The sequence below is a fragment of the Ooceraea biroi genome, chromosome 13 (genome assembly GCF_003672135.1).
Source record: "Ooceraea biroi isolate clonal line C1 chromosome 13, Obir_v5.4, whole genome shotgun sequence".
NCBI classification, from domain to species: Eukaryota; Metazoa; Arthropoda; class Insecta; order Hymenoptera; family Formicidae; genus Ooceraea; species Ooceraea biroi.
This window is the reverse complement of record NC_039518.1, coordinates 8499587-8514832: the sequence shown is the minus strand read 5'-3', so window position 1 is coordinate 8514832 and position 15246 is coordinate 8499587. Positions and strand designations below refer to the sequence as shown.

Sequence of the window (15246 nt, the reverse complement as noted above, 5' to 3'; positions counted from 1 at the left end):
TACCATCGCGCCTTCAGAAAAAATAAATTAAAACTCAATATGGCGTTATTTACCGCGTAATATGAATAAGAAATCTTACATTAATATTAATTAATATTAATTCTAATTAATTAATGGATTTTAAACACAATTTAAATATATAATTAATTTGAAAATTTAAATTTGATTACTGTTTGAAATTTAAATTTAAATTTCTGAGGTGACCGTTTCTACGTTTTTCGTAGTTTATGACAAGCACATGGCGCCGGCATTTTACGTTGTCTAACCTAATTTCAAAAAGCCAGTGCAGAGCAGGGTAACTTTTACATTACAAGATTACAAATTAAAAGCTACATACTCTTAATATAAAATTTCGACGCATTAAAAGCAGATTAAACTATATGATTTGTTAAAATAGTTAATTAATAGTCTGTACTTTAAGAGAATGGATCGTTCAAGTGTAGCAAGTTCGTTGGGAAGAACGCTATCCTCCCCGAGAAATGTCCGACTGTCAATAGTCCAGACGTTGAAGAAAAATAGTTCGTAAGTTTCTTGTTGCACAATTCTGTCATAATTTTACAGTATATTAAAAACATATATATTTAACATATATAGTACAATAAGAAATGTTCATACGCAAGTATAATGATGTGAATTAGCATTGCTCTCAAGGAAGAAGCAATATGTGACAGTCTTTACGTTGATTTATAAAATTAGATTTATTTCGCCTACATAATTCTTAAACCAATGTAATTAATTACAACTATTGCGTCTTAAAACAATAGCCTTATTTATGCAAGCATATATATGTTTGATTTTTATTTTAGCGCAACGAGCGTGTCTGGACGCACAAATCAGTCTGCGCAAGTAATATGCAGAACGCAGAATCACCTAGTAGAAAGTTTCGGATCTCCATTGCCGGTCCTGGTTACCGAGGCATTAACGTTCGTGGATCGCAACACAGCTGTCAGTGTCAATGTGTCTGTGAATGGTTGGGCTTGGCTCGTGCATGGCCGCAAGTTACTAGTGTGGCAGTGCAAAGCCAATATGCACGATCCCAAGCAAAGAAGAGCTTTCAAGACGCAGTGTCGTGAATTATTACTACCTCAAAGTGATTTGGCTCATAAGGCAGACTGTATAGCAGTTTGGGTACCTCCTGGTCATCAGGTACTTGATAATTTGTTTTGTGCAGTCCCAATATTCAAGAAACATGATCAAGAAATGAAGAGTTGTATAAAAAAAAATGTTGTGGAAGATATAACGACATAACTTGTATGCATTTCTATTCGACAGGTTCCTAGCTGCATGGCAGTGTCGCCAGAAGGAGTGGTACGCTTCTGGGCGAGTGTGGCACACGAGGGATCCTCCGTCGAGACCAGCGCCGAGCTTGCCGGCCAGGAAGTAGACTGTCTAATACACGTACCAGGCCATGGGTGCATTTTGGCCACGACCACGTGCACGGTAGCGCTCTTACAGCCACAATTCAGCAACGGGAAAAATAATATCACGTGTCAGGTGCTGCGAACGAGTCCAGGGTGGTTTGGTGGTATCGGTCGTAGGATGACCTCCCTCATCTTTGGGGCCATACCGCAGTCGCCCGTCGCGGAAACGAAACTGGTAAAAGTTACGTGCACGCCGCTGGGCGAGAGGGGCTCGAGAGTCCTCATTCTTGCCGGCTCCTCCCTGCAATACTGGTACTTCGTTCACAACGAGCAAGAGAAAATGGAATTCGACGAGGACATCACGCACATCGTCCAACAAGCGTTTCAGAGGAAGATCTGGGAATCGAGCCCTCAGAGCATGAACACGTGGTTCATCGACATGCAAACGTGCGAGGAAGGGATAGTCCTCCTGATGGCGGCTCACTGCGCCGACATATCCATCCAGATCCATTTCGCGCTCGGGCTGCTGCCCTTGGTCGGCACGACGCTGTCGAGCTCGTTCAAGTGGTTCATACCGATCAAGATCGATCCGCTGCTGTATCGCGACGACATAGAGTCGACGCTGGCCTCGTATCATTTCACACTGTGCGGCTGGGAGGCAGTCATTTACAACCGGCACAGCGTGCTCGTGGTTAACACCGCGTCCGAGATCGATCAGGATAAAATCGATCTGGTGAGAGGCAGCGAGGACAGCATACTCGGCGGCGCTATATGCTCCGCGACGCCGGTGTTGTTCACGAAGAGCGTCGGCCTCGTGTCCATCACGCCCATGGACTTCGCGACGCAGGACTTTAGCACGGCGTACACCGACACCAGCATAAGCCTGGACTATACCTACAAGATGAACCAGTCGGCGCAGAACTTCTCCACTCTCATCAGTAACGACGAGCTTCAGGACATGCACTGCAGCTCGGACGCGGCCACGCAGTTACGCGCCGCATTCCTCCTGAGTTTGCGGCAGAGGAAGGCGCAGTGCGACGAGATTCTCTTACAGTTGTTTCCTCTGCAACAGGAGCCGGTGATGGACATCGACGCGACTCTCGACACGCTCATCCTGAGAGTCGCGAAGGACCTGATCGACGATTACCCGGCGAACGACCCGAGATGGACCCACCTCAGAGACGAATCGATGACGGTGAATGCGGTCACCTCCATGCAGATTTCCCATCAGTTGGAAGGGAAGCAGAAGGCTCTGGATCTGTTCATAGTGTTCCTGAAGGAGTACAATCTGTGGAACAGATTCTGTGCGGTCACGTTCCGGAGAACCATCATGTCGACGTCGCACGTGCTGGGCGAGTACGCGGAGAAGGTGATCGCCGCGCTGACGCTGTACAATCTGCAGAACAGATACGCGGAGGTGATGGACGCGGTGATAGAGCAGACGCTGGAGCAGAAGGAAGCGCGCGTGTCGGACGAGCTCACGGCGCGCGACGTGTTCTACCGTGAGGTGAGCACGGTGCACCTGTTCCTGACAACTCTGGTGGAGAACGCGTGCGAGGTCACGCAGTCCGAAAGGCCCCTGCAACAGATCGGACAGTACATCATGCAAGTTAACGCTATCCTGCTGGCCGTGCTGTACGAGGTGGTGAAGTATCGTCAGTATAACGCCGAACGTTTCGTTCCGGTAAAGTTCTCGAACGAGACAACGGAGTATCTGCCGTGGACGGCGGCACCGGGTAAGCACGGCTTGAGGAACTGCCTCAACGCCATGCAAGGCATCACCGTCAAACACGGCGTGACGGGCACGAGCGATTCCACCGTGAGGAACGAGCTGTACGAGCAGCTGGTCAGTCTAATCGATTTGATATTGGACGGGAGGAAGTGTCATCTCGAGAGCATCCGCGGTACGGAGAAATTCGAAGTTCTCCTGAAGCAATACGAGACGGAACGTGCCAGTCTGATACAGCCGTTGATAAAGGAGGAGCAGTACGACAACGCGGCGATGCTCGCCGAGAAGTACTGCGACTTCCCGTCGCTCATACAAATCTGCGAGTTGACCAACAATAAGAGTCGGCTCGACGGCTACATCGAGAAATTTGCGGCGCAAGATTTTGCGGGCTTCCTGTTTTCCTGGTACGTGAAGGACGGCCGTCAGGGACAGTTGGTCGAGAGATGCAGGCGTGGCGGTACCGTGGAGTTAACCGAGAAACTCTCGGAGCATCCCTATCTATCCTGGGTACAAGCGGCACTGACTGACGAGCTGCGACTCGCTGCTAATACGCTTCACACCTTGGCGGTGCAAGAGGCCGAGCTGGTTACTCGTAAGAAATCAATGTTATCGTTGGCAAAGCTGGCGCTACTCGCGTCGGAGGAATCCGAAGACAATGTAGCAGACTACGTGAAGACAATCGACAACGAGCTGGCGCTCATAGCTTATCAAGAAGATGTGCCGGCTCAGGTGCTCACCACGTACGGCTACGACATCGAGAAGTTGAGGGTGCTCGTACCCAGAGAGTTAATTATGCTGTATACCTCGAGCGACAACGTCATAGCGAACGAGTACGATTTCAAAAAGGCTCTCGATTTACTCGACTACGTGGAACGCGAGGAGGACAAGTTGTCTCTGAAGTTACAAATTTGGGCGCGCGCGGCTCGGCGGAACCAGTGGGACAATGTGGAGAAGAACCCGGAACAACAGATTCAAGAGACATTGTTCTTCAAGCTAATGGATCTTACGTTCTTCATGGGTAAGTCATAATGAGACGCGATAGACTCCAAGTTACGAATTTTTTATCCTTGATGAGAGCATAATCGCATTTTTGTTGCACAGGTGGGAAGGTGGACGAATTTCTGCCACACATCGATATGCTCCTAAAAGAGCCAGAGCTTGGAGAGCTTGCCGCTTCGAGTAATTTCCAGTTTCTTATAAAGTTGATATACGAATACGCTTATCGGAGTTATTGATGTGGGAGACATTTATTTGTAAGTATCCATCACAGTTTGTATTTTTGTATACAATAAAATAAATTGTTGGCGATGTGAAATTGAGAGAAAGGCGACAGTATTACGTTATACATGAGAATTTCATATTAAATTTATCTATAATTATTTATATACATTTCTGTGACACTTTTTTTAAATATCTGCGTTACAAACATGAAATATTGAAGGTTCGCGGGTAATGAAATATAATTGGAATTGTTTTAAATTTATTGAGCAAATCTTACATGTTGATGACGGTTAGTTGTAAGTATAAATAAAGTACTATAAATGTATTTATAAATATCTGGTTTGCTGAATTTTTATACGTATGTTCCATCCTTATGATGTATCTCACTTGATTCGGCGATCTGCATTCTATCTCTGAAACACGTGACAAAAATATAAATAGAAATAAAAAAAGTAAGTATACGACGAGGAAAAGTTAGATTTTAGTTAGAAGATACCTGCGCATTTGTTCAAGGAAGTGGCGTTTTCTACGCGAAGGTATATGTAAGGGCAGCGTGCATCGATGCATTTAAAGTCGTCGATTAAGCTTTTTTCTTCGTGTGCCTCAAGCTGTTGGCACACCGTGCGTTCTTTACCATCAAACTGATTCCAGGAGCAAGCTTTTATCATTCCATATCCAAAATTATGAATCTGGCAGTAAACGATATAATATTGTATCAGGTATTAGTAAATTTTGGGAGAGAGAAACTGAATACATGGTTCCTCAAAAATACCGACTGTAATTGTTAACTTCTCTGTATTAACAGCATATTCTGAATGGAATAAGTAAGTAGTTGATTTCGAAGGACTTATGTAATCTTCCATCTCATCTTTAAATTCTGAAGAATTATTTGCAAGTCCCGACGTGATTACTGGTCTCAGAGTTCGTGGCACTAATTATGGCAAGTGAATATATACATTATAAATCATGTGCACACGTATTGATACTTATTTGAACAATGCTCCTCTTCCCTTGCAATACTTACCGGTGGATAAATATTCTACAACGGCATCGATATCGGAATTAAATATTAGACGATCTTGCTGCGATAATATAAATGGTTGAAAGAGGTGGGAGTTGCGTTGTGAGGTATAATATACAAAATACAAATCTGTAATTAGAAAAATATGTACCGTAATATTCAATACAGTTAAAAGTGACGTGTTTAATATGAACGGTTGATTACCAGGATGAGCACGCTTGATTTCTCGTAGCAAGGTTAATATTATCTGTTGTTCTGTTTCAGAAAATTGCGCTAATGGCGCCAATATCACTATCGCTTGGCCAAAGCCTCCTATTATGTGTCGTTGCCACTTCGCCTCCCAAGTTTCGTTTAAGTAATTAGATATCGCCTTTAACGTTACAGCTAAATCTAAACGCGTAGGCCCTGCGCACGAATTCGTAACATTAATCATCTGGGAAGTCATATAACAAACGGTATGTGTTAAACATTCAACTTACATGATATTTTTGTAAAATTAGATACTGCATAATAAGCGAGACTAGGACTGTTGGTTGCATTGAGCAACCACTGCCCTGATGTACCGTGCAGAATCCCCATCTTCGAACCGTACATTGATACATCCAAATCATCTATCAATGCGCTGATAAAAGAAAAACCGTGAATATAACAATTGATGAATAATTAATATTATTCTTGATACATTTAATATTTTTGCAGAGCTTACGCGATAAAATCCATCGTGTGCTCCCTCGTCCAAGCGCCATCGAACGCAATTAACGCTTCTACTTGTGGATAGGGTTTCTTGTCTCGGCAGAGTAATTCCGTCAGAAGGTGATTATTCGCATAATCGGAAAATTTCGTAACCGCGTAATCTACCAATTCCCTGAGAGCTTCCGGAGACTTGAACGTAATGCTGTTGTAATAGGCCAGGAGCTGAGATGCGACGTACGTCTGTTATAAGTAACACTTGTGTAATATAAGATATCCATTTATCTATGTATTATCACATCACGTTTATGACACATTTATGTAAGATTTGTACCTGTTCATCCAAGAGAGTCTTTGGCACAACGTGTGAGAAAGCCTTCCTCCTGTCGCAGACTTTGAGGTTCTCGTTGAATAGAGTTAAACCCTCATCCGAATAATACATGTCAAGGATCTGACTTAAACGAAGGCTATAAAAGTCATCCACCCAGGTTTGCATCTTACTTGCTACGATGAAGCCTGCAATTTCGCAATAGAAATGGAGACATGTGCACCGTGCGTATTATTTTTTGTGATAAAAAAATAGACCTTTACCGTCGATGTCACCGACTATCTCGGCACGAGTGGCGTCAAAATAGCCGTTTTTATTCTTTAGATAGAAATCATTAGGTCGCATAGTGTTGTTCCAAAATCCAGTGGCTCCAAGTTCCATGTTAGGGCCTAATGTCGGTCCTTGATATACTACCATTTCCGCCAGTTCACCTGGAAATCACGTCACTTTAATCATGTTTCAAATTTAAGACAAGGGAACAAATAATTGCTACTTATTTTTAATTAATAATTGAGATACGCAACCTGCAATCGTTGCTAGCCAAACATTATCTATTTGTATAAGTGAAGGGTGATACGACATTGATCTGTCGCGAATCATTTCATCTCTGGGCACGATAAAGTCAACTTCTTCGATGTGATTCACGCTCTCTGTGGTACTAGGTCTTTCTGAAACGAGATTAAGCTTGAGTATGCATTCACGCAGATGTATCCGAATCTCTTTTATATGTTAAATATTGAATTATTTTTGAAATATTACACAGTTGTGAAATACGATACCAGATGTCATCATGCTAATTATTTCTTTTAATCCAACGTTCTGATGCTGAAGAGCAGCGGCGATAGCTCCTATGATGGCACCTGGAGCAATGGTTCCATACGGTGTGAGAATTACCCCGTATTCCCTTGGACAATTCCACAAATCAGCGAATATAGCTCTACCTGCATCATACATTTGCTCATTTTTAATCTTAAATATTTCACGCAAGTATGAAACTATTAAATAAATAATTAATGTTGGATAAAAATTACCTGTTAATTTTTGCCCAATTTCTTGACACAATATATCTGTGTCTCGTGAGCTTTGTTTCATTATCGTGTTTGAGATGGCTTGATGCAGAGTGCATCGTTCTATTGCTGTAAGTGCATCTGATGGAAAAAGTTCAGGTTGTCCCGGAACCATTTGCTTGACTAACTTATACTTGACGCTTTGCTTTCCAGATTGCCCGTAGGGAAGTATTCCACTCTTTGCCCTTATGTTTTCATAGTGTTCAATGCCATCGAGCTTAAATCTAACATGTGCAAAAAGAGAATACAAATTACACAATCTGTGATGTTACTTTGATCTGTTTTCTGAAGAAGCTAGAACGTACCTGTGCATCAAGGAGGATGACATTGTTCTTATGTCCATCATTGAGTAATAATACCTTTCTGTTTTACGAATAATGTCTAGTAGCACACGTATATTCATAGGTAGATGAAAATCTTGGATATTATTATTTACGTAGCATATCTTAAGCTCGTCTGGTATGCTAACTTGAGATTCTGTCAGGCTTATTCCTGAAAAGGATAGAAGAATAGAGCGCATGAGATTTTAACTGATACTCGTACTGTCCAGCGGATATTCTGATCAATAGTAAATCACAGACTTACGTATTAACGTACCATAACACATTAGCAGAATTATAAAAAGATCCATCTTGTGAATGACAGGATATCGTTGCACTATGCGATGCTCAATGTTTCACCTGATCGTCGTATACTTTCTAGTGATTCACATTGTGAACAAGATATAGTAAGATTGTGTTCTACTTTAATACTGATAAGATAACTGTGACTGCGCAAACTGCGTGCTTAAATGCATTTGTATAATTATAATTAAAAATATTGCTAGGCAACAAGTGTATTGTTTTAACTAAATTAATTACAAAGGATATTGCTGCATATTAAATCGTTATAAATTTTTATTATTTATGCACAAAACGTTAACATATCTTCCTATTTATGGCAGTGTGGGTACCTACTGCAACATGATGAATAATGAGACATTATCGCACATGTTTCTACGATAATTAACAACAATCTTGTAATATTTATGAAATAACTGAAATATACTTTAATCATCTCTGCAATCAGGTGGGGGTAGATTACTCATAACACCTATCTTATCTTTTGATAGTGATGGGAGGTGTTACTATGTCTCTAAAAAGGTGTGGTGTAGAAACTTGTTAGGCGAAATCAAAGGGATAGCGTGTCTTTTCGACGTAAAAGAAGCAAAAGTACAAGAGCACTGGGTAAGTTTTTCATTTGCAAATGAATTTGCAAAATTATCGTTCCAATATTGATTTAAATAGAGAATATAATATTGAGGAGACAACAAACTTTACATCTTCCAGTTGCAGCAGTCTGCAAGATGATTAGACTATATTCTTGCATTATTTTATTTTCTCTTGGTAAGTGAATTAATTTATTATATTTCAGGAATTTAGAATTTATTAAATATTTTATAATATGCGTTTAAATTAAAAATTGTTTAAAGCTATCGCCCAATGCTCTCTATATTACGCTTTTATATTTATATATTTTTTATCTTCGTATCATTTTTAATGTAATTTTAAATATTTTAGGAGTTTTTGCACAAGAAAATGCATACCTAAGAGTTTCATCAACGCTTCAAGAATGTTATGAAAATGGTTACCTTTTAGAGAAGGATAACAGATTGCCTCATACTTTAAACACATTAATCGCAATTATTGAGAAGATTGAAAATGTAGAAAGTTTAAACCTGGATGCACGAAGTCTGGCTGTTTCGATCATGCATAGGTAAGAAACCTTTTTATAATATCCTAAAAATGCATTCGTTTGGAAAATCTCGAGATCTAAAATCGCTAAAGTGCATTGTTTTATTAAAAATCGCAGGTTTCGACAGGATGGAATAGTAAAGATCCCATCCGTCCCGAAGAAATCCCGTGTGCTGCCTTACATGGTAGACGAACAAGGTGAGAAGTATCTGCAAATACTTCGCTTTATACCGGAAAACTCACCTGTGCTTCCATACGACGTGATTACTGATATTGAAAGGGTAAGTTCAACAAAAATTATGATTGCTCTATTATTTAAGTTATCAAAATCAACGTATAAAGTTTTCAAAAGTGATTTTCAATATTGTGTGTTATCGATTCTTATCTAGCAAATGTATTATCTTGCAGTGCACTCTTCATTTCATGCTGTCTAGCAGTATCGAAATGTATGAAAGAGGGGACGAGGGCACAGAATGCAGACACACCGATAATGCGTACAGAAATGCAAGAAGCGTAAGCAGCAATCATTCTGGTAATTCAGAGAGTGATATTCATGATGATGTGGAAACTCTAACACCGGAACAGATGTAAGTATGAGCACGAATAGTATAATTACATCATTGCGATACAATTTAAAATTTTCTTAAAATTTATTTACGAAAACTTTTGTTACGTACAGCGACGTTATCACAAATCATAAAAACGGAGTCACGGAAGATGCAATTGACCCAAATGCTTTGTATCCGGAGTTGCCGCCGAATCATCCGGAAATCGCCCGAGTCCTCGCACGGCCACCGACGAGCAGGTGTCCCGTGGAAAACGGCGTTGTAAAAACCAAGTATGACAATTTAGAATTTAATTACAATTTACAATTTAATTATTAAAAATATCTCTCAATTGTTGCAGCTGGGGTCCGGTTTCCGCAGGGCCGGTAATCGCTGGTATAGCTGCTGGACTGCAACCTGAGACGGTGAAAATCTCAACTGTGCTTCGCAATGAATCGCCAGAGAAGAGATCAAACATATCAGACATATCGTTGGATAACAGATGGATCGCGACTGTGGCTGGTAACGACATATTTATCGCATAATTCGCACACACACTTTCTAACTTTAGATCGATTTCTCTTGTTATTGAACATATCAATCGATCGACAAAATTTTACAAAATATTCTTACAGGCGATCTAGCTGAAGTTGCTTTACTGCAAGGCCCTATGTATGAAACAGTTAGCGTGGGTGTAAACGGAAATTGGAACTCATCGTTCCTGCCGCGTTGGTATTTTCTGAAGACCAACGAGAAGCTCGAATTTACCACGGCAGAAATCAGAGGAGATCTCGATGGATTAATTCTCGCTAACGAAATTGATTCTTTGTACCAAAAAATACCCACTCTGAGATTATCGCAGATCTTGGATATGTATTACAGTGCTCACGGTCTGTTCAATTCTTCAATTAGAGCGTGCAATCGAGGAACAACGTTCAAAGAAGTTGTGCCACGTTCAATGATGATTGAACAGGTAATGTGCTGTATGGAGAAAAATGCGCATAAAAAAAGAGAGAAATCTTTAAGATATTCTAAATTATTCAAGTATGTCTTAACGAACTTGAACTTTATTTATAGGCATACGCCGCTTCGTTAGTCGTGAAGGAATATTATCGAACAGCTACAATGCACGACGATGTAATCGAGGCATTTGCAACACAGGCGGTCGATGAGTTGTCTACGTATGTCTGTGAGCATTGATACTCAATATTTTGCAAAATTAAATTAAATACTTTGATGCAACATGATGTAAACCGATGCATAACTTTCAGCTTCTTCGATGAGTAAGGATTTATCCTGCCAGGACACAGACACGGGACATTTCAATGATGTTATTCAGACCGCTGTTGATCTGACAATTATTCTCGATACATCATGGACCTTTGATTTAATACAACCAATCCTTGCGTAAGTACAGCTTACAAATGTAAATTGGTCTAAGCATTATTTCAATGTGCAATAATATAATTGCGCTATTTCCTTGATAGAAATATATTGGACAAGCTGAAGGTAAATCGATTCACCAGCCAGTACACAATTATTAATGGGCATGACGGTAGCATCATGATGAATACTACCAGTAACATTTTAAATTTCGGTCATTACAATATAACAAATTACAGAAATGGTACGTACATTGCTTATATATCAAATAATTGTATGGCTGCTAGAAGTCAAAAATAATTTTTTTTCTTTAGTTTCTGCCGGCTTCGATTTCGCTAAATCGCTCGACAAATTGTTGAACATGCAAAGAGAAAAATTAAATTACGAGCGTAGCACCCTTGGAAACGCAAAGTCCGACGTAATTTTAGTTATTCCGCATGCAACAACTATTTCCGACTCCGACCATGCTTACTGCATGGATCAGTTAAAGAAAATGCGAGAGCAAGTGCCGGGTAAATATATTTAAAAATTAAAAAGAACTACGAGCTACGATCATTAATAGTCCCAATTTAACGCAATTTCTTCTATTTCTCCAAATTGTAACGAGTTTAATGAATTAATAAAAGTTACACGATTAATATTACTACAGACGCCAAGCTATTGATATTGTCTTACGGACAAACGGATAGATGGGCAAGTTTTGTGACCGATTCGACGACCGACTTGTTTTCTACGAGCACGAGTGACGTACAAGGCACAATTTCCAATTTAATTTCAAGGATAAGACAAGGTAAGTACGCGAGAGGCAGTGCCTTACGTCGTTTGATATTATTTCTTCGGAATTTTAGAATTTTATTAATTGTACAATTCTACAGTACCGCAGCGCTTGATCAACACGCAATGCGGAGCCGACTATTCCGTTGTTGGAGATCGTCCCAATTCGTTTTTCGATTACGTTCAGCCATCCACGACGGTTCTTTATAGGTTGCACCCGAATTATTTCTTCTCTAGGGATAGCGGTTATACTGCCACGATAAAAGTAATACTGCTCAAAGTTACATAATTAAATAAATATTCCTCTTTGCATGTTACATATCATAATTATATTTCAGATCGAAGGATCCGGTTGGGGTGATCTAAAAGTATGCACGACACGGCAGCTCATGAATATTAAAGAGATCGCAGACGCAAGTATATCGTGCACATCGATAAATAGTAATACGCATACTATTTCGTTCTCCTGCGGAGAGGCCGAGTACATACATCTCTGTCCGCCAATGTATCTGTCAATAACCGCAAATTCCTCGATCAGAAATTTCCAATGTACAGGTCAGTGTAGAAAAGATTATGTAATTTGAATTTTCAAGTAATTATTTTTAAATGCCACATATTTTTTTTAAAGATACATATATTAAGTTAATGTCAATTAAAAAGAATTAATTTTTCTAACGCGTTGTTTTTTCCGATTTTCTAACACGTAACGTTCGTATTCTTTCCTTAGATACGAAAGCATGCAGATTTCCTCATATGATAAAATATACGGTTTCCTACGACAATTTAGTGTGCGTAAGTAGTGCAAGTATAAGTATGCTTAATGCCATCGTTCTGATCATAAGTATGATTTATATCCTTTTGTAATACACACGGAAATGTGAATTTTTTTAATAAGCAAGATTCAGGACAAATGTGTTTCAATATCAGTGAAATTAGATTTAGGAACCGAATGTACATATCATATATCTAGTATTACATTTCCGCAATAGGCTCATAGGATATTTTATGACGTACCATTTTTATATGTATGTATTGATAATGGCAAAAGTGTTGAAACAAGAAACTTATTTGTATAAATAGACATTTAATATAGATACAAGATATTGTACCTTTAAATGAAAGGCTTACAGAGAGTCACTGTATGGTCCACCCCACAGGCAACCTTCTTCACTTGCGCTCCCACCGCGACCTATCGACAGAAGGCAAATTGTTACATGCAGAATTTTTACATATCGTTCATTTATTTCTCATTAATCATTCTGCTCTTTTTTTTATTTATGATGAATTTACCCTCAAAGGGAAAAATTGATCGTTCGTGTGTCCCAATCCCAAGCAGCCAAATTTATTGCTGCCCCACATGTATAAGTCTCCCATGTTGGTTTGCGCCGCTAACTGGTTAATCCCGCAATATATATTCGTTACCTGAGAGAGACAGACGTATGAACGAAGTTTATACAAAAGACATTAAATTAAATCGTTTATTAGTTTCGTCTTAATTACCTTGATATTTTGATTGTATACATTTTTACCAAACAATGCAGGAGGAATCACAGTTGGTTTTAATATTTTCTGTACTTTGGGTCCAAGACCGAGTATGCCGTATCCCCATACGTACACGTCACCAGCATCTAATGATTTAGAAATAGTTGGTTAGAGATATATTTATACACGTCGAGCTAAAAATACAGGGATTGTTGTACAAAATGCTTATTTTTCAGCAGAAAGCCTGAATAATTACTGACGAAACGGAAGATAACGTACAAAACTTAGACGATACTCACTGTTTAAGACCATGCAGAAGCAACCGCCTGCCGCAATATCCGTCACAGGTTCCAGCTCCTGACACATCTTCAATTCCGTAGCAATGTTCACTTGGCAACTGTCGTCCTCAGTCGCCAATTGTCCGTACTCCGAATTACCCCAACCGTAAACTTTACCTTTATCTGCAGGAAATATCCCACTTGTACATTTAATCATTCAGTCCACTTAAGTCCAGTAGAAGCTTACCACTGAGAGCTAGTACACAATCAGCGACACAGGCGACTTTGATTACACGCTGGCCCGCCAGATCACCCTTGACTAGACTCGGTCGGTGCTCGTTCCGATAATGTGCAAGGCCCGTTTGCCCATCGGCGCCCCAGCCGAACGTGTACACCTCACCTGTCTCTGTCAAGAGTACGCTGTTATATAATATTAATGAGAAACCTGAGCGAGACTCCAGACTGCGTAATCGGACGTTGGATCGGAGCTTTCGTACCTGTGATCTTGACCAGCTGTCACCGCTGTGATCTTATTCCCCTTAATGTCAGGTACGTGATGAACGATCACACTCTTCTTATAGTCCTCGTTAAATACAATCGGCCGGCCACACTGGCCGTACGCGTTGTTACCCAACGTGAACAAGCCTTCTGTCGTTAATACTAATAAGTGCGCCCTTCCAGCGGCCATACCCAACACTTTCGTTGAGGCATCACGCAGCGGCAACTTTATCGGCTGTGGGGCAAACACTACGTCGAACACTTTACTCTTGTGCTCACTGAGACCTATTACAGAACGGACAATAAATCATGATGTACTTCTCAACCTCAAGACGGATGTTTTTGATGAAACAGAAAAAGGTAGAACAAAATTACCAATTTGTGAATCCGTGTTTATCCCAGTCCCGTAAACGATGTTCTTGTCGGAGGCACGTACGGCGTAAGTCGTGAAGCCATACCCGCAAGCGATGTCCACTACCTTGTGCTGTTCAGCGAAGGATATTCGCTTCGGTTTTGTGACATACGTCGTTTTCCCCTCTTTTACTCTCTTCGCCTCCCCGAGGGCGCCGTGGCTTGAGTGGCCCCATGCGTACACCCTTCGGTCATCCGGTTTACTTATGGGGTACTGAAAAACTGGAAGAGTATTCGGCGTTGGTAACCTATAAATTGCGTACTGGAACGTAATGTATACATGTATAATTTTGCACTATGTTCTAACTTGGTAAGGTTTTCAGCTTAGGTTGCGGTGAGCTGGATTTCCGGCTGTCCAGGTGTAAATTTTTCGCCCTTCTCGCAACTTCCCTGAGATAAGTTCTGCCCGTGCTGAACATTATATTTTCCAGAATCTCGTGAGAGACTTGATTGCTAGGAAATCGTGCACACACTGTTCGGTAACCAGGTTTACTCTTCAGCCGACAATTATCTCGCGATGCTTTGTGTTTCTTTGCATTTTCAGACCGACGAAAATTTATATTAATCTCAAATAATCGCGCACGTGTTGGTCATAAAGTAAGACATCACTAGAAAGGCGTACGACCCGTGTAAAAAGTGAAGCTAGTAAGAGCGCGTGCGCGGGAAATTTGATTGCTTTAAAATCCAGCGAAACGGTTCATTGGAAACGGCAGTATGATCGGCAA

The 15246-nt window shown here is 40.6% G+C and overlaps 4 protein-coding genes across 5 annotated transcripts; 2 read left to right on the top strand and 2 right to left on the bottom strand.

Moving 5' to 3' along the window:
* Nucleotides 1-229: 229 nt before the first annotated feature.
* Nucleotides 230-4644, top strand: LOC105286220 (nuclear pore complex protein Nup133). Its single transcript, XM_011351008.3, has 4 exons — nucleotides 230-522; nucleotides 807-1146; nucleotides 1273-4108; nucleotides 4192-4644. Exons 1-4 carry the CDS (start codon nucleotides 425-427, stop codon nucleotides 4323-4325), a joined length of 3408 nt encoding a protein of 1135 aa, XP_011349310.1. The 5' UTR covers nucleotides 230-424; the 3' UTR covers nucleotides 4326-4644.
* Nucleotides 4557-13008, bottom strand: LOC105286222. 2 transcript variants are annotated; one of them, XM_011351013.3, is made up of 15 exons: nucleotides 12962-12985; nucleotides 8003-8115; nucleotides 7723-7909; nucleotides 7382-7641; nucleotides 7130-7291; nucleotides 6875-7018; nucleotides 6614-6781; nucleotides 6357-6538; nucleotides 6039-6265; nucleotides 5812-5954; nucleotides 5537-5737; nucleotides 5336-5461; nucleotides 5088-5242; nucleotides 4808-5000; nucleotides 4557-4724 (listed from the first exon to the last, which is right to left on the bottom strand). In XM_011351013.3, exons 2-15 carry the CDS (start codon nucleotides 8046-8048, stop codon nucleotides 4585-4587), a joined length of 2334 nt encoding a protein of 777 aa, XP_011349315.1. In that variant the 5' UTR covers nucleotides 8049-8115; nucleotides 12962-12985; the 3' UTR covers nucleotides 4557-4584. The 2 variants fall into 2 exon arrangements, with proteins under 2 accessions (XP_011349315.1, XP_011349313.1); XM_011351011.3 differs by having other exon boundaries at nucleotides 7130-7641; nucleotides 12962-13008.
* On the top strand, nucleotides 6375-12973 carry LOC105286221. The gene is made up of 17 exons (XM_011351010.3): nucleotides 6375-6510; nucleotides 8529-8643; nucleotides 8746-8802; nucleotides 8977-9172; nucleotides 9269-9431; nucleotides 9559-9737; nucleotides 9830-9988; nucleotides 10057-10217; nucleotides 10331-10668; nucleotides 10773-10884; nucleotides 10967-11102; nucleotides 11183-11322; nucleotides 11393-11590; nucleotides 11728-11868; nucleotides 11954-12117; nucleotides 12191-12407; nucleotides 12580-12973. Exons 3-17 carry the CDS (start codon nucleotides 8763-8765, stop codon nucleotides 12714-12716), a joined length of 2481 nt encoding a protein of 826 aa, XP_011349312.1. The 5' UTR covers nucleotides 6375-6510; nucleotides 8529-8643; nucleotides 8746-8762; the 3' UTR covers nucleotides 12717-12973.
* Nucleotides 12920-15144, bottom strand: LOC105286223 (RCC1-like G exchanging factor-like protein). Its single transcript, XM_011351015.3, has 8 exons — nucleotides 14829-15144; nucleotides 14486-14743; nucleotides 14110-14395; nucleotides 13860-14032; nucleotides 13634-13795; nucleotides 13353-13480; nucleotides 13143-13274; nucleotides 12920-13041 (listed from the first exon to the last, which is right to left on the bottom strand). Exons 1-8 carry the CDS (start codon nucleotides 14938-14940, stop codon nucleotides 12964-12966), a joined length of 1329 nt encoding a protein of 442 aa, XP_011349317.1. The 5' UTR covers nucleotides 14941-15144; the 3' UTR covers nucleotides 12920-12963.
* Nucleotides 15145-15246: the final 102 nt, after the last annotated feature.